Here is a 25,016-nt window from a genome sequence, read left to right as displayed (position 1 = left end):
CTAAAAATAATACTTTTTGTATTACTGATACACACATTGTATCTCCCTAATTTTTTTCGGACAATTTATGAACTGTTTTGTAGGATGCATTTTTTATAAATCAAAATTTGAAACGCAAAATGCGAGGAAATTGATTGATTAAAGTTAAATTTAAAAACACATGCGCGCTTCAAATTAAAAAGTACAGCCCTGGTTATTTGGATCTAAGTAATTAGCTTTCCAGAGGGGTACTGCAAAAAATTTTGGGTGAGTCAACTTGTGATATCTTGATACATTAGGATTTGGCGTTAAAAGGTAAACGACAATGGCTTCTTGTAACGAAATTATTTAAAAGGGTATTTTTAGCAAATTTGCGGAAAGTACAGATGTTTAGCTGTGTATCAAGTACAGTATTTTACTCGCATCAAACGAACATCATCCCCGGAGGTAAATTGAACTCAAAAGAAAACTTCTCCTTTGGGAACTATAGATTTCATTATATGCCCGTCCAATAATATATTAATTATGCAAATTTGTGCCTATGAATACAAAACGTTCTGAAAACGTGATAAATGATCGAAATGACCTTTTTAATCTCGCTACAAACCTAATTATGCAATTATAATCATTTTCTCACTACAAATTATCGAAAGTTGAAAGCATCAGGACTATATTGGGCAAAAATGGGAATAGAATTAAAGAAAACTCGTCACGTTGAACAGGTGCAGTGAAAAGTGAAATGCACCTATACGGCCATGTGAATCACTGCATTTGTTCGGCGCGACGAGTTAATTAACAATACTATATAATATTTTCTGTTATGAAATAATATGTTGTAGAAAGTTTTCGAGATATTTATTCAACTATTTATCATATTTTCTTTTCTAGGGAACACTGTATTCGGAAGCATTTCCATATTTTCTTATTGCGTAATTTGTCTTCCTGTTAATACCCAACTTGAACTCTTCCTTTATAAGGACCCACCACGACAGTTAAAAGCGAGAGTGTACTACTGTCTGGTTGCAGGCAGTTTTACCAGTTCAACTAGACTTGTCCAGGATGACCCTCATCTTCAGGCGAATTATACACCAAACTAGATTTCTCGTCCTTCGCGGTCTAGAGTTGGTGACCTTGCTTTTAAATTTCAAGAGGCCAATAACGAACATATATTTTCCATCCAAAACCAATTTATTTCGTTTCAGTTTAAGACCTTATGATAGGATGTGTTTAAAGGGTTTTTGTTATTAATAGTTTTCGATGAATTTGGCTTGAAAATTAATAATTGAAAAAATCCTAATTTCCATTCAAATCAATACTTTCCTTGATTTGTTAACGGCATATCAGTGTTGAAGGATCACTTCAACGCGTGCTGATGTCATTGATATACACCTACGTTATTGCACTTTTATGTTGTGATTAACAGGAATTGGAATTTTATTGGCTGTGAGGTATACCATTAGGGAGCAAATAAACTGGGAACTGTTTTCATTACTGAAGAAAATAGCAAGCTCGCCACCATCAACTTAATTTGCATATTGAGAATCCTTTAATTACATAACGTAATATGCATAATTCAAAATGTCAGCGAGGAAGAGTACCGCATTTAACCGACCATGGGAATTGATCGTTAGTACCGTTCGACGATGGTATTTATTCTTTATCAATGTATTTAATTTTAAGATATGTTTTGGGAGAATTATTAATACGTCTAACTCTTCTCCTAGGTGTCAAGTTTTCATGAGCCTATCCTCAAGGACTTGTCCGTATTAATTTCATGCACATCATTAGTAGCCTCATTAGGACTTCTTCTTTTGACTCACTTCTAATTTCGGACCACTCCTAACACAAAATTCCGCGATAGCATATAAAACGCCTTTGCACCTCGAAACTCGTTATACCACGACCAACCAGAGCCGTAGGAGATCGGTTTTTCTATCTAGGTGGATACTACCATTATTTGTGGTATTATACGGTAATAAAAATAAATAGAGAGAAGAGTACTATTGATACCTTATTAGTGCTTATATAAGCAATTGACGAACCCTGGTGGCTGACAAGTTTTGAGGATTTCGTTTTTCCAAGATCAGTTTTTTGATATTTGCCGCACCCTGATTTACACCTACAGAATCCATTCATCAGCGATATCATAATTTGCAACCGATTTGTTTATTCATTAAATACTTGCGTGTAACGGCTAATTATGTAGGTTCCTACTGCAGTTGCCTTGGAAATTAATTACGTACAGAAGAACTTAATTAAAAGATGACGCCCATTGAGGAGAGTTCCACTTTAGCCATAATTGCTGTTAATGGTGATTATTTCGCCTACTTCAATTAACCATCAATGATGTCAATAATTCCCTAAATATCTTAGTACCAACCTGGAAAATGATTGGTTTGGGTGTAAAATTCGGTGTGAGGAACAAGCTCAAAAAACGTAAGTACATGTCATCAGACTTGTTAGAGGATTTCTTTGTACTCAGTATGAAACCTAATTTAGCTCAGACTTGCCGCTAGATTAATTGGAAATGGAAAGTGCATATTACTAAACTCTATACATATTAATGATAGTGACACGTTTTCTGACGTCAATAGCGTGGGTTTTCTGTTTATCGATACCGAGTGTATCGAAGAATTATTCAAATATGTACAGTAGAACACGTAGAAAATGCTGGGCAAATAAGACTATATTGGGGAGGTGTTGAAACTTTTAGTATTTAACATATAATGAATGGCTGCTAGTCGTGGGAAAATGGGTTGATTTTGTTGATTGGGTCAGATATACATATATCAGAAATGTGTTTATAAAGCAACTAATCTGAATAAAAGTGAAATGCTTAAGCTCTGGCTTCAGATTGCAGGAAACCTCGTCAACAAATTAAAGTTTCTCAGATTACAAACAATTATTTAAGGGAACGACCGGTGACTTTCCTTTTATTCCACACTTTAATCTCGCCCTCCTCTCTAACCCTCCTAATTATTCTCAAGTCCAGTTTTGTAAACTTTTTCGAAGTCCTTGATATTCAGAAGAGTCATAGACGTACTTGATTTATCTGAGTTTACATACATTTTCAAAAATTAAGATTGTAGAAGGTGCATTCCCTTTTACGTCACATTTCTCTGGACGTCACCGATTTTTCATAAATCGAGTTCAAAAATCTTTTGAGTTTTCAATATTCAGTAACGTAAACGTTCAGATATTGTCAATGTATCACTCATCAATGTATAAAAGCAGGATTGATATTTTTAAAATTATTTTTAAATTGTTCTTTCAATCTCTTAAACATACATATTTTAAAACTGTATATTAAAAAATCTTCGATAAGCATGTGTTACATTTTCCCACGTACTCGATACTCCATGAAAATAACTCCCATCTTCGATTACAATTTCTTCATTAAACCCATGAAAAATTCGTATGCTTATAAGCATATTCATTATGATTCATGCTTTACTTTGCATATGCAACCAGGTGTGTCAAACGACTCAAAAACGCCACCAAAATATTTACTTTTACTTTCTGGTTCCATGTACCGAACAACCACATATGGCCTACATGTTGCCGGCAGTAGATTTTTGCATTATTATCGTTCTTTGCGCCCACTAGCCATTATGCACAATTAGTGTTTCTCTCTAATAGTTGTTGCAAATCTCTCTTAAAACTTTCGGTCTCTAATTAATAAATCTCACTAACGGACAAGATGTATAACTGCCGTTTCTTAAGTAGGTTAAGAAGGCTTAGCTACATCATACCTGGCGGGCGTTAAAAATCGTGTCATATACCATATAAATCGCGTAAAAGTCCACTTTTGGACGTTTTTAATAACACTATTTGCCAACTGTGACTCCCACGTGTGAATTTTAAATACCAACAAACCATTGTGCCGATACACACTAAATGGTTCACACCTACTGGTTCCTTGGGTTGGGGATTGTAATCCTATATTTGGTTCGGTTCCTTGTGGTTACACAGGGTTTTATCACTTTTTATCAAATTTGCTTTAAAATTTTTCTTCGAAACAAATAAACAGATATAACAAGCTCAACAATTACAATAATTTAAAAATATTGTTAAATGCATTTCTGTTACGATGTTTGTACAGACACCAGTAGGTCTGAAACTGTACAGTAATCTCAATTAAATTCAACTGAAAACAACATGCACCCTTTACTAAGGGCTTGGAAGAAAACTCCAACACCTACTAGTGTGCGTCATTATTCTCAAACATACTACTTGAAGAAAATATGAGTAATCCGCCACAAATGCATAGAATATATTTTCTTCTTCAATTTCTGCAACTTGCTGAGTCAATGAAAAACCTTCTGTAAAGAATAAGAAATCAGATTTTCTTTTTTGATGCATTATTCAAACCGTTTAATTAATCGATCGTCATTGAATCGACACCTGCTAAGACCATTTATACGATGGTACACAAAGATAATAGTATGTACATGGTTGTTTCTTAACATGGCCATTATTATTAACAACTTAGATGAAGACAGGTGATACATACTGTATATTATTCGTACATTATTGGGCTACTGCTGCATACTGCTTAATAATTCTAAATAATACATCACCTTCGTTATCGCTGATAGATCTTAAAGCAAAGGTGATTTCATAGTTCACATAAAATATCTATTTAATGTGTTTGTTAGGCAGTGGCATTTGGTGTTAGGAATGTGAAGTATTTTGACGATGTACCAAAGTGATATCAAGCTGGTTAAGTTATTGTAATATGGTTGATTTTTAACGCATGGCGAATACCATTATGGAGTTTTAATGGAAATTGGATCGCTGCCCATAAAATGCAAATTATGTTTTGGTAACATCTTTTAATATTTTCTAGATCTAATCGCTTTTATTGTGTTGTGGTGTGGAAAAGGCTTCAAGAAGCATGCATTTTTGAGTGAGGTATCCAGAGTCTCAAACTGCTGTTTCAAGTTGACACTCAACAAATATTCCAGGTCGCTGTAGGATCCACAACAGTCAACTCAGCGAACATATTCGCAAAAATTCATCAAAGGCGTCTGACAACTTTTTCTTGCAGTCTTAACATCCTCTTTTCAATTTTATCATTATCACAGCATGCCCATTTCCTTTCAGCCGTTTAGTAATTTCCACTCGATTCCAGCAAAATTGTTCGAAAACTTTCGATTTCCAAAAACGGCGAATCGTTATAAAGAAATTACGTCAAAGTCTGAGTCGTATGTTGAGCGAGATCAGGCATCTCCCAAAAAGGATCGTACAGGTTTTTCTCACCAACGGCCCACACCTTCTATTATGGGTGCCTGCTTTAAATTGCACCTGATGTGTTTATTATCTGTTATTAGTTGCTCTATGTGATTATGTACTTCTATATTGATGCCAATCCCACGCAATCATCTTTATCAATATCAGAAAATGTACCATCGTCAAGTTAACATTTGTAGGTTAAATCCAGCAAGATATATGGTCAGGAAACTAGCTCGACACCATCTTAAGTGCAATTTCCATTGCTATCACTTTTGTCCATTTCTTCCGAGGCAGTACCCATGAAACTGCCCACCATAGTCGTACGTTTGTCCCATATGTGGTAACATTGCCGCCCATATCTGCCGCCGATGTTCTTTCATTCGAGCTGGCCACTTCAGCAGTCAGTTGTCCGCCGATTGCCGAACAGTTGAATAGCGCTGGGAAGTGCGCTTGCGCGTCGATCATCCGTGCTCCAAACCTTAGATTCGTCGTCGTTATTTTTTACGTGCCATATAATTGAACTTTGTAAGTGTCTGTAATAACGGCACATTATCTGGCCTTTCATAGTCGGTGGCTGTTGAATAGCGGAATTCTTGGTGATTGCCCGAAGGGCGATGGTGATGCGTGATGGTACCGATGGTTCTTCGTCGCCGTTCGCTTCGCTGAACCCGGAGTTTTGATAGGAATAGTTGATAATAGTTGTTATTGTTCGGCCTGATCATGTTTTGGGTAATGGGCCTGAGAAGATTCTGTCCCCCTTTTGTTCACCCAAGGTTGCGTTCCAACCGGAAAATTTATGCAAAGTGGAGGTTTCTGGTTTGACATGAGAAGTCTTGATTTTGGTTGTGGCAAGTAACTACTTATTATTTTTCAAATCTAATCAAATCAAATCTAAATTTTCATGAGCTTAAAATATTTATTCTAAAGTTAGTTATTATCTAAGTCAAGATTTTTTTTCCAAAACTTTTTTCAACTAATAGACTAGTCACATAATTGACAAACATTTTACATAAATACCTGTAAGAATTTGCGCTTACTAAATCCTCAGATCATCTAATCGACTAATTACCAAATTTTATAGATAGTGACTAAAAGGACGATCCTTCTCCGTGCATTTAGGATAGTGGCAATAAATACTTCAAATAGTATCCAAATTCAATTCAAAGTAGTCAATAGTTCAACTATATGTGTCAGTAAATGGCAATATTGCGTTTATCTTTTGTTATGATTGCTGTCAATGATTCTGTGAAAAGCAAAAGTGACATAAGGCTGTCGAAGACTATGCTGTGTTGTCAATAGTCCTTTGTAATTATAAGTTCTAATAGGAATTTTGCAGTTGAACGGTTACATTTGGAAGATTGGGACAATTGGGATAATAGCTAGATTTGGTATTCCAGTTTAAAGGGAATTTACTCGGGAATATATGACTTCACAACTTATCAACTTACAATCTTAAAATTTTAGCAAAATAATGCTTCCTAGGATTTAATTTGTTGGCAGAAATGAAATTGTTGAAAAAAAAATGGAATTACAATGGTCTTCATCCGTGATAAACGGATAACCTGAACTATTGGAACCAAGAAATAAGTGTTTAGAATGCCTCGTTATAGTTTCGTATTTTATTTTCCGATGTTTCAAGCACCTGCAAAGAGCAATTTTTACCATTAATCCATTTCATAACAAAATACTCCACAATGTGTATGTAATACAACCATATTACCCTAATGTCGCTTTAATTTTATTCCGATCTTCCCCAGATTAACTTGTTTTCCAAATAATTTTACGACTAATATCCATTAGTACCAACCACAGGTAGATCGGGTTTAGAGAGGTAATCGACGAACCACATTACTTAACCGAAGTTTCGGCAACTTAAGCCGACGACACGATTTATCGTTTAAACGAATTGTTTGGGCAATTTTATGGGCGTTTTGACATGGTACCACCGTCGCCCACCAGATTGTTTCGGTACAGGTGAAGAAGGTAAGATTGTGAAACGGTAGCGTCATTTTTAAAATAAATATACGAATCTTGAGGGACAAAAAAATAAAGCTCATGAGGAATTTAGATTGAGTTTTCTTTTAGGTTTGTGGAATATCTAAATCTCTATTTCTCCCTGTTGCCAAATTATACGACAGGCAAATATTTAAATACTTCTGGCTGAATAATTATAAAATTGTGTCATAACTTGTGACGAAATTTGTGAACCTTCGAATACTTTTTAGTTTTATGGTTTTGTCATCTCTTCTTCCGAGAATGATGATCTAAATGCAGAAATTACCTTCAAGTGCAGTTATGATGACTATATCTTTCAAACATTTCCCGTCTTTGCCGAATCTATTATTTTGTCATCGCAGAATTCCGTATTTGTAAATCTAAATTACTGTTATTGAGGTGCTACCGCATTATTTGAGCAAATAAAAACCAGTTTTTCCTTTTAACCATCAACTTCTGAACATTAATAAATAATACTAATGACGTTTCCACCATAGTTTTTCATCATTTCTATATTAAGCTATGCTCAAGGCGACTGAATGTGTTATCAGTAACTTCCAGGTTAACTTTGAATTATCTCCCGTGAATGTTGGTATAACGATGGATTAAATTAGAGGAGAAAGTGGGTTTACTGCTCAATATTCATGTAATATTTGCAGGCAATAATGGATAAACAAATATATATTATTTGTTTATCCATTATGTCGTTGAGAATGTTTGGAATGTGTCATTTTATGTGTGAAAGTAAATAAGAGCGTGAATTTGGATCACACAACTTAAAAAAAATACGATATATGGTGCATACGTTAAGAAAATGTTAAAGAAACTGTCCTGAAAAAGTGAGATGGATTAAAAACTAGACTTTAAATTGCATATAATTTATCTTAATATGGAGGCACGAAATCGACAAAGACAAGTGCTCTATCTCGGTCACCTTTCAAGATCAAAATGAATTTCTCTTGTGTAGAAATTAAAACTTCTTTGTAGCAATTGGTCGCTCTTTCAAAAACCAACAATAACGACCATGTGTTTCGCATTCAAGGACCCCTGTCTAACAGGGGGGAATCAGACCGTTAAATAACAAACCGGCTGATAAGGCATATGATTGCGACCCACAGTCTGCTGCCTTATATCACATGCAAATGTAAGCATTACAATGCACACAGCACTATTATCGATTTTTCCTTTAGAATTAAAAAATGTGGTACCACCATCGCCTATCGAAGACTTTCATCTGCCAACAGCCCCTAAGGTTATAAAAACCACCCTTAAATAGTAATAGCAACCAACTTCTCTTTCAGATTCGGTAATAAAAGTGTATAATATAGTGCATCATCATCCCAAGAATCAACTCTAAAGCAACGACTCAATCAACGATACATTCCTTTAAAAGACTCTAGTAAAGTAATCTAGTCTAATGTGCGTAACTAAGTGACCATGTCCACGCAAAACTACTACAAGGAGAAGTTAGGGTTCGACCCCAGGGACTCGATCTACAACGACGCTCCCCCTCAAAAATACCGTAAGGCTGAACAGGATGTACCCCAGGGCTACGAGGAGAACTTAACCAAGTTCAAAGGTACTATATGGGACTTATTTATTCAGGCTACTTCAGGTACGGTGGTGGGTTTTAAATGAGTGTTGCTTAGCATGTTGGTGTGTCGATTTTTGGAGAGGCTTTGCTGATTCCTTGGAGGGAGAACTAACCAAATAGGCAGCTGATGGGTGTGGTTTGTATGGTTTTGTTTATGTTGATGCTGATTTTTGTTTTGTATATTTGTTTTACCGACAATAAAACAGACTGTAAACCAATTTTTCTGTGTAACTTTTAAAGCTCAATACTTTAATAACCATTATCGATAACATTCAGTCAAAATTAAAAATCAATTATTCCAGCTCGTATACACGTTGTAAAGTATTATGGCCGCCTGTATGAGTTATGAGTATATCTTAAGTGAAAACACATTGCCTGGCTCCGATAGGATTGGAACCACATTAGTCTTGATGGTGGCGCGACCCCATAACTTATTCATCCGGATAACGTACGATAAAAGATGAATAACATCATTCTTCGAACGCGTCTGTGAAGAAGAACGTTAACAAGGATGGTGCCGCTAACAGTTAGGAATGGAAAAATGTTTAATATGCCGGAACACCTCCGGATGTTAAAAATAGTGCAAAGTGTATACATTAAAGTACCAGTTTATTCAAAAATATAACACTTTTCCACTTCATCTTCTTTGAAGTCATGAAATGTCACACCACACTAGTATCCACTATGAATACGTTGTTGTGTTTTGAATTAATAAATTGATTAAGAGTGACTTTCAACACGCCTTTTCTTCCATTTGCAGATGAGAGAGACGCCGTCCAAAAGAAGACATTCACAAAATGGGTCAACAAACATCTGAAAAAGGTATGTAACGTTTGTGTAACGCCCATAAGGTTATCCACTCCACCGTGATATACCATATAAGAAAACCATTTTGACTGATGAAAATTTTTAATGTATGGTGGTCGATAAGCGTGAAATCCGGTGAAATCGGAGGACCGAAGTCATATTGCGCGGTATAATTTATTATCCAAGTAAGACTATTTGCTGTTGCCCCCCATGTGCTCGGATATCAAATAGGTTCAAATCCGGTGAACTGCGAACCTTCTATCACCAAGAAGACCATATTTCCATTACACGGTTCTTTTCTCCATCATAGTGCATCGTAGGAATTCCCACAAATTCAATTGTGTAGACTCAGAATACCGCTATTTTGTGCAAAATTATTGTCGGACTTATAGTATGTATGCTTGCATAATCATTTTGGAAATTCGCATTTCTGCTGGGCCTAAAAGGGTCAAGATCTCGCAAATCTCACACGGCCTTACGACTGCCAAAAAATCTCATTAGTCGCGATTTTTATTGGAGAGCTACTTCGTATATTAAGCCGCATCCATATACGGTGTCGTTCTCAACATCAGAGCTAATGAAATAGCATTGGTGGCTTGTAACGCGCAAACGAGTGCCATAAATTGCGCAAATTGCGCTTTTGGAACGAATGACGAGGTTTTGAAAGAAACGCCGCCTTTAGTGCTTCATTTTATAGGAAAATTGCAAATAAGTTTGAAATTTTGAAGAAAATGATATACTTATAGATGCCTTTCTCAAAATTGATAGTCAAGTGGAAGTGCCTGTTGGACAGAAAAAAAATATAAATGGGCGTTCAGAGGGCAGCTGCGCTGCAGCGCTTTATTACAGCGGTTACATTTCTTTATAGCGCTGACTTAAAACGGTAAACCGTATTACCCTAGAAAGTTGGAAATTTGCGTCTTAAGGTTTTACAAGATCAAATTAACGGCTACTTGTAGAATGATAACAGACTAAAAGCAGTCAGCCAATTTAAACTACTGCAACGCTCAATTGCTGTACATTCCCTGAATGTACCTAATGCTGAAACTTACGCCTTTTACAATGACGTCTTAGCTACTTAGTTGGATTTTGGAAGATATAAGTTCGCCACGTAATATTTTTCTTCGAAATCTATATTCTGAATACATTATTTAGTTCTGTAGCCGCACCTCATCCAAATTTACCAACTTAATCAGCAATTAGAATGCCCGAAACCTCTCTTCCAACTCGTATATGCATTATATTATAATCTCATAACCATGTCTTTCGTCACTTGGTACACAAAGGCCACTTGTGAATTCTCGGCCGCCATTACCATTGTTTAGCAAACAGGCAACAATAAACAAGATGGGTGTCGATTTACGACTACAATACGTGATAACACTCGAGGAGGAGATAGAGCGTTTTTCACCGACAATGTCAATTGTCCATAAAAAGGCAAGACACATTTCAAAGTGATTCAGATGAAAAGTGTGAATCATAAATAAATAATTGGACATTACACCGCCTACCATCTACAATCTCTTGTGAAAAGTGATTTCAAATGTGTGTCGCAAAAGGAGTTGAAACATGGTGTGGCATCCTCGGGAGAAGAAGACTGTTTCAAACGTTTCATTTTTGGATGTAAAGAAAGGATCACGAGAATATTTTTCTTGGAAATATGTTTTATTTGCGTGAGGCAGATTACTCATCTTTTCTTTTATTTTTGGGCGACAGGACTAATGATCACGTTTCAACAACCCCTACTGGTGTGAGGTGTTATTTCCCAATAATAAAAGAATTTCCTTGAGTGATAATTTCTAGACCTTTACAAAGAATGACAATTTCCAGACCTTCGTAAACGTCGCATATTTGCGTAACTTCGGAATGTTCATTGTCCATGTTATCATCGTCGCTTGTAGATTTATCACGACAACTTTAAGTACGGACTATATGTGACATGGCTGATTTAAGCTTAATATCATAAAATTTTTGCCCGGATAGTTCCTTAATGTTTCTCAAAATATGAAATTTTCTCTTTCGTACTCTGAATTTCTTGCCCCGTGGGTATCCCGAAATTTAGTTCCACATGACAATTTCGATTAGGATCATATTAATCAGCAAGCGTCCTTTGAAGGCAAAATATACATTGCATATATTCAAATTTCTCCATACAATTTGAACAAAGAAGTTCCATAATCCACGTTTATGCGAAGCATAGTAAAGCCTTACGATATTGTGGATAAGCGTGCTTAGCAAGTTACACAAATTAGATTACAATAGAAAACCTCACGTTTCAGACCGCTAATGTCCGCCGTGCACGCCAAACTTCCGTGTTTAGTAGATTCGAATTATTATTTATAAACGCTGATGGTAAGAAGGCTTTAAAGCAGAAACAGCGGAAGTGACCAAGAAGTTTTATAACTTAGAATTCTGCCCATGGCGAATAATTTCGCGAGGCCAGAAACGGAATCGAGGAGTAACCAAGGGCTGAAAAGGAGTGGTCGCTCCCATAGCTGCCATATGCTTCAAAGCACCCATCAAATTAAGACCTACCAGCACGAGATGTCCATATTAAGGTGAGAAAAATAACAGGCTGCAGCGTTGAGTTTCAACTAGGATATTCAGAAAGAGTAGCCTTTAATGTCACGCGAAAGAAAATCGCGGTTTTTGTGCAACAAGCAAGTGTTGAAACGTCTCACCTGGGAATTGACGTTTTCGAATTCCCAGCTTTTTGCTGCAAGGAAAATTAACTATTAAGTCCTGGTAAATGGTTAAATCAGTAAAATATGGAAGAAAGAACATGGGAACTTGTCTAGACATTGCACTGATTTATTTATTTGGGTCATTTCTTTGGAATGCTGTCACGCCCTCTTACTTTTAGTATATTGCGATTGAAGGATTCTAATACTGGTGTGTCGACATGGGACTGCAGCGGACTCAACTAAATTTAAAAGTAAACTGGCTATGATATTTTCTATTTTTATTTCACACTAGCTGCCATAGTATGAATGTTATATTGCACCAATATATCAGCTAACGAAGACCGCTCAAAGAAAAATTCAAAATTAAATACGTAGTCCCTTGGTCAAACCTCGGAGGGCCAAAAGCCCTATTCGACTTAACAAACATTGAGGTGAACATTGTGGTCGTTAAAATCTAATTTAGGTAATGGTATTGCAATGCAACTTTTGTAGTGTAACTTAATGAAAGTTAACAGGGAGTTTGTGCGCCAATTATTTTAACACGCGTTAATGTTATTTTGTCATAATTTCGACGTTATCGTTAGTGTGCAACGCTAATTATAACCAGTGAGTAGAAAGCTATTGTAGACAGTGGGCTGACTAATATGAATGTGGTCAAAAACTGAAAGCCAGAAAATTACAGGAAATCAACAAGTGAAAGATTTGCAACCACCATATTTATTCATTCGTTTTTCGCCGTCTTAATCTAAAGTTTCTCTTGTTAAAGATGCTCAAAATGCTTCTAAAACTGTGAATGGTGACAATCCAAATCCCGCATCGTAATAATTTTCAAACACGCATCTTCTAAATACTGACAACAACATGTATTGAATTCCTTAACAAGAATTTTATTGCGTGTAGTTTTAATGGTGCAAGCATTTTATGTCTTCACGTGCTGCTGCGCGTATTGCTAAATACAGAACAAATGGCGATGCATCAATACAGAGATAAACGGTTTTTTATTATCCATGGCATAATTGGCAAGCCGATGAGGAATTGAGCAAATCTTGGTATTGAAAAAATCCAGTGTCATTTCATAGAAGAGATTGCATGGAAAAATGGGATCTATTTATAATTTACGGTTATGTTTGTGTCATTGACATTAGAACACGTAAACCGCCGGTGCTACCAAAGAAAAGCTAAAAACACAAATTTTGCTGAAGTTCACGCCCGTCTACAAGTATGTTTGTTCCGGTCTTTAGAACCGACAAAGTCGCATATGAAAGCAAAATATATAAGGAACGGAAAACGCTTTATGAGTACTGAGAAAAACCTTGCTAGAAGTAATAATTTTTGCAGCTTTTAACTGGAATTAATCATGCGAAGGATGTAGGTTATTATCGAAAACAAGGGTTGGTCTTGGATTGGTGTAATCAGACACCATTAATCACCGAGCTCAAAATTTAATAACCCTAATGTCTAAGAAAACAGCACTTTGGAAAATTGCCCTGCAGTTGTTTAGTTTAATACATTTGGTGACTATGATTCACTGAAGAGGATTTCCGAAGACAAGTTGAGATAACAGGAAAATTGTTTGTTCTTTCCATATGAGTTTGTAAGAAAAAGGAGAAAGTGTGTTGATTTGAGAGGAGAAAATCTAACTGTGATTTTCCGCCAAATTGTCCTTTAAGGCATGCTGCAGGAAACTTGCAATAAGTACTGCATGGAAACATAATGGTACAAATCAAATGAACTTAACGTGTGTTATACGATGTATCACATACCAGAGCGACATGAGGTCTATAAAGAAACATTTGTATCCGGTAAACTTTTGTGAACTAGTTCCTTTATAACCACGTGAAAATATGGAAATGTGGTGAAATGGCCTGTTTGAGAACTTTGGAATTTTTCCATACTAGCTTATACGGAGCAGTGAAAGATGATTACGTTTTTTGGCAATTTAATTTTTGTCGAAAATTTATGGTGTTTTAATTATATTTGTTCCGCTTGAATGATCAAGCAGTTATGTAATATTTTCTTAAATACGTGGACTGAACCTTTGTAAGCAAATAATCGATCTTCGACTAGCCAGATTATTATGTTACTAAAAATTTTTATTTTCCTGCAATAAATTTTATTATTTTACTCGCTATCACCACAGCGACACTATAAGTAAGGATCAGACAAAAGCAATGGAACAATGCTAATAACAGCTGTAATACAACATAATGAGAGTAATAGAGGGTATTGTTCGTTTATAATTAATTGTGAGATTTATTTATGTACCTGCTTCAAAACAATTGTATTTTTCAAGCTAGCGCTTACAGTAGTCATTCGTTCCATCACCAAGGTTAATAATAATAAAAATAATAATAAAAATGTTGTTTAGTGCGTTTTAGGCCTCGATATTTACTAACATGACATAATATGCAAATAAAGGTCACTTCAAGTACTGATTTATTCGTTGACTTAGAAAATCGCATAGTTCCGAAACCTTGAATTAGTGACCTTTACCACAAATTTCACATTCATTAGCGGGACTTTTATTCTAATTCCCATGTGTCAATTTGCACGGCTTATTGTGTATCGTACTTTAGTTATAAAATATACGATGGTAATTAACACCAGTTACAATAAAATCAGGGCCGGGCCTAGTATAGGTGGCGCCGCTTTAAATTAAGACTTGACTCAAATAGGAGAATTACAAGCCTGTACAGATCACAATAATAGTGGGTGACATTAAAATAAACAATCAGTCGCAAGGTTATCTGTTCTTCAGATCTATTATATGCAGATTTTCCCTGGTATCGACGATAGAAATGCCAGTAGTAATCAGCGTAGATTTATTTAGCCAGCAGAATTGATTTGAGTATATCCGATTACGATACTAAAGCGTAATTAGCATATTTCAGAGTCATTTATAAATCATGTCCAGCTGGTGTATTATTAAATTGCATATTGGTGGTAAATGGTTCACTGTTGTTGCAGAGTTCAAGTCTCTGCTACCCTTTCATTAGAGGTAGGAGCCGATGGATGGATAATTATTAGTACTTAGAAATTTTTATTAAGAAAAATTATGTTTTTGTTGAATTCATTTTTCAAAATTCTGTTCTGATACAATTATTATTTGGCATTTTTTCTTTTACTGCAGCATTGGAGATACATGAAGGTAGGTGGTCGTATCACGTTGATTTGTGCAATTTTGGTCGTGTTATTGTAGCTTTAAATCATATTCTATTGCGTGTGTAAACAGAAAACATTGTGGAAATCTAATGATTAATAATCGGGTTCCTAAGAAAATCGCAAAAATTGAATGATTATTAATAAATGATGCCATGTGATTTTAACCTTGACATTATCTTATGAGAAGATGTACTGCAGTAGATATCCTGAGTATTAAAATTGATGAATATTTAATTAGGCGTTCATTTAAAGTATTTTTATTTTTATTGGAACGATTTTTCAAGAAATATCGAAATTACTAAATTGCCCTATTAGACACGTCTGAGGTAGACTTCCGAAACGGTTAAACATCTATAATTTAACGCATCAGTTTAGTAAAACCGGCTTGATTTATTCTTAGGTATGATATTGATTCAATGACATTGAGTTGTTTTATATCGATACTGAATATGCAGATAATATCAATACTCTGAAAATTTGCACAACTTAACTTAAACGTACTTTTCGATGCAAACTTTTTAGCTATTGGTGGTTGAATGTATAATTCACAAACTTTAAAATTTTAGAAGCTTTCAAGGTTACAAACTAAAAATATATCGGATGTCAAAATCAAAAGACAGGTATTATCAGTCAATCAATTACTTAATCTGTAGGTATTTATTTGTTCAAGTAAATCTTAAAGAATCATTAGCATATAAACCTATTACCACCAACGATAAACGAAACATGTTCGAAACACGACAGGCTCTAATCGTATTACATTGTTGCAATGATTTATTATGGTTTTTATTTGACGCAGCATTAGAAAAAGTTTAATTCTACTTTTGGTTTAGAATTAATATGAGCAGAAGAAGAGGACGTTGCTCTGGGTTTATACCAGCCGGTCTCGCTAAGATGAACTTCGGAAGGTCAGAAGGTGCGCACCTACTGTTCCAATTCTACTTCAGTGATAAAATATGACGTGTCACTACACCAGACATTTATTAATGAGATTAATTTGCAAATGCGCAGAAAAATAAGGTCGTATAGAGAAACCGAAGAAAAATTCAACGATAATACCTGTGACGCTTGTACCTTTTATGGTGTTTGCAACCATTGACCATTCATACCATTAATTGGTGCTATGAATATTTATAATAATCTTTTCATTAATTTTATCAACGTAGGTCATTATGCGATATGAGGCATTCGGAGTAAAAACATAAATGGGTTTCGACAAATATAACTTATCCCATCTATTGTGGGTGTCGTCTTAAGGTGAAAAATTTGAATCTATTTTATTTTTAAAAAAATCCTCTAAATTCGTGCGTTGAAACAAGCAAGAATAAATGAAATATTTTTCTGAGATAAAGTCAGAGGCGCCCTGCAGATTTGAGAATATTGACACAAATTTAATAAGGAAAAAATTGTCTTAAACTTGTTTAGTAAAAACATTTACAGTTTGTATGCGTCAACACTAGATGGCGCCACATGCAGGGGTTGTCGGTCTATATATGTATAATCTTGGTTTTTCTTGCATTTATAGGCCGATATGCGGATACTAAACATCATGAGTAAATTACCTTATAAGTGAAAAACAACTAATGCCTCTCATTAATTTAATAACAAAGGTAAAACAATAATAATTATTGCTCAGGCACCCGATTAAGCAAAATCTAGTCCAAGGTTTTTATTTTTATAATGCAGACAGCGACACGCTCTCGCATTAAGAAATCTCGGTACTAAAAATAATGTCTCTGTCTAACTATAACTGGGTACGACCTCTTGTTCAAAGGCCATTGCCGCCGTTTCTTAAGCTCTGGATTATAATCTATATATCTGCAATGTTGCCGCTTTTGGTATCTGCCCCAACGAGCCGCCTCTGGATCGAAATTTGCGGAGCAATTGCTTACATTGTTCCCTGACTAAAAGGAATTCGCTGAAAAGACATTGTTGATCTTTGCAGGCCATTTACACCATTTCATTTATTTGATGTAAATATTTAGGTTTTTAGTCCCTTTTTTTGACTTTGTTTTAAACGCGGTCTCTCTGATGGGAACGATGATTAATCACACACGCAGTATTAAAAATATCAGCAAAGAATAAATTTATATTTCTCAGATAAATGGCACCAAGGTTGTATACTCGGTTGTATATTTACAGAGCATTTTCCTTATTTGAAAAATACTTTTATGTTCGGTCATTATTTGTGGAGGATTTATTTTCAACAGCTGCAAAGCATGTTTTTGGGGCAATTAACAAGTGTAATGACTCTTTAAAATGTAACGAGTTTGTTGAGGTTTATTTTGAACAATAATAGTGGTTGTAGCGTTCGTGTTTAATAATTGAAAGACTAGTGGTGAGATAAGTTAAAATTTAGACAATCGAAAATTGGCTCAAAAACAAGTTTTCTGGGAAGCGAAACTCAGGAATATACATACATTCAACCACACTCTAAGAAATTAAATTTGTTGGGCCGTTCCAAAAACTTTAAAATGTCAATCAATGCTGTTGCAGTTTTCGAGAAATACAGCTTCAGATACCCTTCAATCTTGGATTAGACTTGTCTATTTTGATCCGAATTTATTAGAATTTCTTATTGTTTTCTCTTCTACAGATTTTGTGAAGTGTTCAATCCACAAACCACAGTTCAGATTTTTTAAAGCTTTCCTGTTCCTATTGATACAATATGTTATCGAAGCTTCCATGAAGTGCTTAGAGTTCAGCCGTGTGTGTAAAGTTTTGTGAAATATCTGTTTTAAGAAAAATATTTAGGCATTTTCAGGTTTGTTGCCGTAGTTTTTTTGAGCTGCTCTAGATGTCAATTTTTCACCTCCTAATGGCTACATTTGGGCCATTGTCTGAAGTATTGATTTTCTTAGCTTATGATGCTTTAAATCGTTTCAAAAATGGGTAAAATTTTTGGAAACATACACTCTTAGGAAGGTTGTTATTTAATTAAAGACTATCGTTGACGATTTTCCTTCAGTTTAGATTCAGCGTCTTATAGTAATCTCATGGGCTTAAATGTTTGCGGAGACTTCCGGAGATTTTGCGTGATGGTTAAACCACTGTGAAACATCCTCATAAACGAGGATTCGGCGCTAAGCTTTTCTATGTATTTTAATTCTCAGACATTTTTTGGGTATTTTTGAGTTAATTCCTTCAGGGAACATAGTTATTAACCTAGTGATTTTTTTTCTATTTCACAGGCACAGCTTTTCCATGCCATCAAAACATCCTAAAGGCTATAGCCCTAATAAAGAACACACAATCCCATTACGAGTCTTTTAACATAAATATTAATAAGACGGATTAGGTAAAGACCAAAACAGTCATATCCTTATAGTTTGCTGATAGATTGTAAAACTGAAATTTTCCATATTTAGTCACGGCAGCATACTTTCCACGATGTGCCGACCTAACAAGCTTGTCTACATTTAAGTTATACGCGCGTTCATTATTTGTATCTAATATTGCAAATTAATTATGCACTGAAATTGGTCATGCATAAAATTCCTTGTCTAGGAGGCCATAAAGTATGCGATTTCTTTGTTTTGGGGCCTTGCAGTAGCCCCTATAAGGTGAAGCAATTTTTTAAAGGTATTTTAATCATTGCTCTTAGATGTTTTTAGAATAAGGACAAAGACTTCCCAGCAATCTGAGCTATTTTAGCTGGGGAGAAATCAGTGCGTTCTTATGTGTTGGCGTATATTGCCAATTTAAGTGTTTGGTATGGCAAAAATTGCCATTAATTAGTCAGTCCTAAAAAGAATGCACCTTTGAGATGGTTTTGAAAGATTAAATTTAAACTGTAGAATATGCCAATGACAATAAAGTAAACGTGGATTTTTTTAATGTTTCCAGACTTACACCTGTCTCCATGTTTGTGTATATATCAACAACAGCCCTTGTTGTCCCCCAGTAAGTCAAATGTGTGTTGTTTGTGCTTCGTATATCGCATGGTTGGATTATGTGTGATGTTAACCCTTCGTGGACCTCCATTATTTTCTTATTGAGCAGGAGGTTAATGAGGGAGATTAATTATAATTTCTCTGTAATCATTTAGAAAACGTATTATTTTAATCAACCCATTTGTAGTGCTAAATTTGTAGGGCGCAATAAGCACTTGCAGATCTTTGTAGACAAATTGATGAACACTATGATATTAGTTGATTATTATAATTGTAGTTTTGTGTTATGATTTATTGATTTAGGGTTCTTTTAATCTTGCAGGCAAGGCGAAACATTCGAGACCTCTTCGAGGATCTGCGAGATGGACACAACCTGATTTCCCTCTTAGAAGTTCTAACTGGCGAACAGCTTGTAAGTTTTTTCTAGTAATTTATTATAAGGATTTATATGAAAAAACTTATTAATGAAGTCGGTCAATTTGTTAAAAATCTTGGTTTTAGAAAAAAAGTAAAATACGTGTATGCACTGATCTGAAAAAACTTTGTTTTACTTTCCATGGCTCTCTTAATAAATACAATTTCTAAAATCCTGATAATTTTGAAGATCTGATAACACGAAGCACCCTAGTATAGTATCTGTAACGATGACTATTTGAGAACAAAATAACGGTGGTATGTTTGCCAGTAATCGGCGTTCAGCGCACTTCTCAGGATTTTTTCTTTAATGAAATTTCTGTTATCAAAAATGCTGAAAATTTACGCTAAGCACTTTTAAATGAATTTGGAAAATTCTATTCATGAAAAGTCACTAATCCTCCTCAATATTGTGAAATATCCAAGAATTTTGTTCCTTCAGGGACATAATTCCATAGTTTAACTTTGTTTCCTTATACAATTCCGAATTATTATGTGTAATACTTCAAACTCGATTAAGACACATACCGTTGCGTAATAAATCCTTCGATCTCTACACCGATTACACAGAACTATAAATTAATTGCGTGACTGTCTTCTTTAATGTTGTTACTCAAGGGCGCGCCGTAAATTTCATGAATGAGTTTTGCCGGCCATTAATGAACATAACTATACACATTATAATCCGAATATGAATGAAACCTCGATTTTGGTTGATCCATTAATTTTTTCTTAACGTTTTCTCTTCTTGGAAAGTAACACATCCTTTGTTTTTTCAGCCAAGAGAGAAAGGCCAAATGCGTTTCCACATGCTGCACAACATAGACACCGCACTTCATTTTTTGCGATGCAAAAACGTGAAACTAGTCAATATTCGATCGGAAGATATCGTCGATGGCAATCCTAAGCTTACCTTGGGGCTCATTTGGACCATAATTTTGCACTTTCAGGTAAGTCTTCAGACAGTATTTACTTTAAAAAAATAGAACTTTCTAGAAAAACTACATTAGACACGTAACATACACAAGTGTAATAAATTTCAAATTTCCACATCAACAGCTGGTTTATAGATTTGTTTGTCACTCCAATTGATTATGGTCAGTCAGGTGGTTAATTGTTTATGAATGAAGGGGACACCCAGTTATTGTTTTATTTTTTAGTCAAACCCACAATAAATTTGGTTTTTCAAGTAGGACGAACAACATTCTGAAATTGGTCTTGTTTACCATTGAAAGTAAATAAGTCAGGTATTACCTCATGTATTTTCAGCAGTGACATTTTTGTTTTTAATTGCTCCGATGCTTATATAACTTTTCCATTTCTTGATACTATTAAATTGCCTTAATTGGGACCATTAGCTTGGTCGGTTCTTGCTACAGTTAGATTTTTTTACTTGCGACTAATAGCATTATTTATCTTTGTGTTTATGTAAATTTGCGGATTAATGATTGATTAATAATTAATTCGCGTTATCACTTCAACAGTTTAATGGTTTTCATGTATTTAATGCTTACATATTCGGTGTAGACAGGAAAGGTACAATTTGAACTTATTGCATTAATGTCGCATAAATGAACGTTTGTAATAATATTGTAAATTCAAGTTTTTGTCCAAAATAAATTTAATCACTGGAATTAAATTCATTACTCAATTTCTACTACTATTTGCATTCAAAAATGGATGATATCTGCTACAAGTGCTTGTAAATTTATTTTGGAGTGTACTGTATTCGTTCCGATAAGTTCTTCCGATAAATTGAACGATTTATTGAAAAACTGTGATTTACTCAGGGTTATCGAGCACTGAAAAATTGTTGCTGTTGACCATTTCTAGCAGGAATGTTTGAATTACTTCTTTAGATTTCTGTATCTGACAGGGGTCGTGATACAGGGCTACTACAACAAATTCGTTAGTTTAGTTCATTTGCAGCAGGAATGATGTTTCTTCAGAAATTTTAGTTTCTGTTTTGTGTTTGAAAGAATTTATGCCGCTCTAAAAATATTAGGCGCATATGAAATTTCACCAAAACTACCTAGTAACATCAAAATTTTCATCCACAGTTTTTTGGTGTTTTTCGTACTTAGAACGTTTCAGAACCTGTAACTGTCTATCCAAATATAAGAATAGATTGGGACGAGATCTGGTGAATATCATCATGACTTTCGTGATAAAAAGGCAGTTTTTTGTCTTTTCCCAGTGTAAATCTGGCATTTAATTGTGGAACTTTCGAAACAGGTTTTCCTGCAGTTCCAGTGAGAGCATTATTATGAATTTTGTCTTGTTTTTAACCCAAAATCGATCTACAATGATATTTGAAGGCATCAAAAGAGTCACAAAAGCAAAAAAGAATGAACTGAGCTTAGATTACTCAAAATTCAGCCAGATTCTAATATTTTTGAACTAAAGGTTTATTAAAGCATAGGCACTTCGGTCACAATCTTAATGGTATAGGAATAGCATACTTCAATTTATATTTGAGAAGGGAAAATAACTTGAAAAACATCCCCTAAAAAGCATTTTCTTATGATCAAAGTTGAAGAAAGCAATAACGTGGTGTGTGCTGCATACTGAGCGAGAAATCCGGTTTCTTTGGCGCCATCTATGTATTTTAAGTTGCAATTCTGTTTATGGTACTGAATACTCGTGCATAAACAACTATAAGAATTAACGGTACTATTACGAGTTTTGGACAATGGCTTATAGATGGCGCTGCTGGGGCTGATAGGATTCGGATATGCAATGTAGTACCACGTTGTTTATAAATAATCTCCGGCATTGCTTACTTGATATTGTTATTTTTCTGTATTAGTTTTTGATAAAAGTCCTAAGACTAATAGGCCAATAGAACTCAGAAAAATAAGCTAATATAGTAAACTAATCAATTAGTTGATGCAGTCATATTATACAGTGTGGAAGTTTTGGATGGAACAGTCCACATAACTAACATGCCGAACATAATATGCGGCCAAAATCCTCAGATATGTCGATTTTTATTTTTTCTTGCGGTTTTTTTTTATGGTAAAGGTATGTATACAGGGTAGTCCAAAAATCTGGTACAACCACCTTTTCAGGACCAAAAAAATTTTAAAAGAAATCAGAAGTTTTAGTTTTTGATATGTTCAATCGTAAATTTCTTGAGACCTGTTACGTTTAGGTATAGGAATAGGACATGGTACATGAAGCACACTTAAAATTTTGCGTAGAATTCAAAAATGAAATAAAAAATAGGCGTTTCCATTTGAAAAAACAAAGTTGATGGTCGTACCTGATTTTTGGACTACCCTGTATACATAAATTTACCATCAAAAAAACAGCAAGAAAGAATAAAAATCGACGTGTCCGAGGATGTTGGCCGCATATGTTCGTCATCTTAGTTATTTGCACTGTTCCATCCAAAACTTCCACACTGTATAGTAGATATCAAAACTTTCATTTTCTTTGGTATGCCGTTAAGAAGAGATAGTATTTACCGTTTTAGGCATAGTTGGCATTTCTAAAGCAAAGGTTGGGTTTGTAGACTTAACTGTGGCGTTATCGTCGTGACTCATTGATTTTTTCTGTTTTGTTCGGAAATTCGTGCAGAAAGGTTATTAGATGGATAAAGCATGAAAGAGATCTTAATTACCTATCTCGACAGCTCAATTAAAACTCAAATTAGGTGACGAGACATTAACATATATTGATAGTTTTGATGGATCGTAACAGAGCAGTTGTGGAGAAGATTGATTCGAGCAGTAATTAGTCGATATCACGTGTGTGGTAATAATATAATTAGGCAACCAACCATATGGTGGTTTTTGGGAACCTTCAGTGGGAGGCCAAATGTAAAATTGGTCGAATTATTTTTGTCTCTTGCCCAATTGGTATTATCGTTCAAACTGTTCGGACGTTTTTAAGTATGCCGACCAAAAATGGCAAAGAATCCGTACCAATGCGTGGGATAATTATTTATTTATTGTCATGGTTTATAAATACCACTTAACAGGGTGACAAGGCTGTGCGGTCAACTTCGGAAAGATTTTGCCTTTGGGCAGCTATAAACATTTGGGGAAATTTTAAGGATTTTCTAGGGAAATCGAAAAATGGAAATTGGCAATTTTCGATAATAATTAATAATACTTTAGGTTCAAAAATTGCTATATATCTAACAAGTGTGAAAAGTGATATTCTGTCGCGCTGATTGCAATTGACTAGCTTGCTCTGACTAATTGGTCAGCAATCGAGTACGGTAAAAATGCTTGTCACGTTCACGCATTTCTGTTAAGTTTTTGCAAGAAGAAATGATATATTTGGTGCTTAGTAACTCAACAATTTGGAGTTAGTTAAAGTTCGTCATAGTTGAAAGTTCATTTTTCTGAGTCATCCCGATCTGATAAAAACTGCCAGCTATACCCGAGCCTCTTGTCATTTACCTATAAAACAAGATTTATTGAATAAAAGCTCAACTCAAGTACAGTTACGCGATTATTATTGTTATTAACATTTAAACCTCTAATAAGCGCACAAAGATCGCTGACGTCTGAATACCCTCGCAGATCCTATAGAAGCCTGATACCAATCTCAGGTTCAACATAACAATTTGCCGCATATTTTTCTATAATGTCAATTATAGAAATACATCTGGGTCCACTTTGCTGCTTTATCTCATGAAATTCATCTCCGAAATTAGCCATTATGGATAATCTTAGGATTACGGCAGCTTCACTGTTGTTGGTATGTGCCCTTTTAGGCGTATCACGAAGCTAATAGGATTGAGGTTAACGAGCTGTATGAAGATGTCCGTTTTATATTGTCTCCATTTTTGGGAATGTTTTAAAGTCTGCAGGCCGCTGGCAGTAATGCTAATAATAACTCACGAAAAGAGACAATAACAATGGCATAATTGTAGTGCTTTTATAATTGTAATTTGTTCCGAGTGGCCGCCGAAGCGTGGTGATTCGCCGATGTAAAAATTAAATCTCGGAGATGCAACTAAAACGTAACGAATAGTGGAAAATCAATATTTAGATTACCTTTAAAAACTAGCATTCTTGTATTTCAAAAATGGTAGTTCTCTAGAGTACTGACGCCCACGTAAAATATTCATAACTTTTCGGTCAGCACTTTTCAACCAATCGTTGCTAAGCTCAAACTTAAAAAAAAGATCTTACAATTGAAGAATTGTGTCATATATTTGGACTTTCACTTTGTTTAAGCGGTTTAAATCGATTATGTGACTTTTCCTCTTGTCTTTTCATTGTTCTTGCGTGTCAC

The 25,016-nt window shown here is 35.0% G+C and overlaps 1 protein-coding gene across 41 annotated transcripts in view; it reads left to right on the top strand.

The window, feature by feature from the left end:
* shot (dystonin-like protein short stop) overlaps window positions 1-25,016 on the top strand; it is a 95,126-nt gene that overhangs the window by 15,381 nt on the left and 54,729 nt on the right. For 18 of the 41 annotated variants that reach the window (XR_010753155.1, XM_066406720.1, XM_066406739.1 and 15 more), the window contains exons 1-7: window positions 5,606-5,739; window positions 8,511-8,824; window positions 9,564-9,625; window positions 15,425-15,442; window positions 19,303-19,359; window positions 19,672-19,761; window positions 20,543-20,713. Coding sequence is in view for 39 of the 41 variants with exons in the window: in XM_066406720.1 (XP_066262817.1) it covers window positions 8,647-8,824; window positions 9,564-9,625; window positions 15,425-15,442; window positions 19,303-19,359; window positions 19,672-19,761; window positions 20,543-20,713 (576 nt within the window). In the remaining 2 variants the exon portion in view is untranslated. The other 23 variants (XM_066406747.1, XM_066406746.1, XM_066406749.1 and 20 more) reach the window with 16 other exon arrangements.

Source organism: Euwallacea similis, chromosome 3, assembly GCF_039881205.1.
Source record: "Euwallacea similis isolate ESF13 chromosome 3, ESF131.1, whole genome shotgun sequence".
Classification (NCBI taxonomy): Eukaryota; Metazoa; Arthropoda; class Insecta; order Coleoptera; family Curculionidae; genus Euwallacea; species Euwallacea similis.
This window is presented reverse-complemented; position numbering and strand designations above follow the sequence as displayed.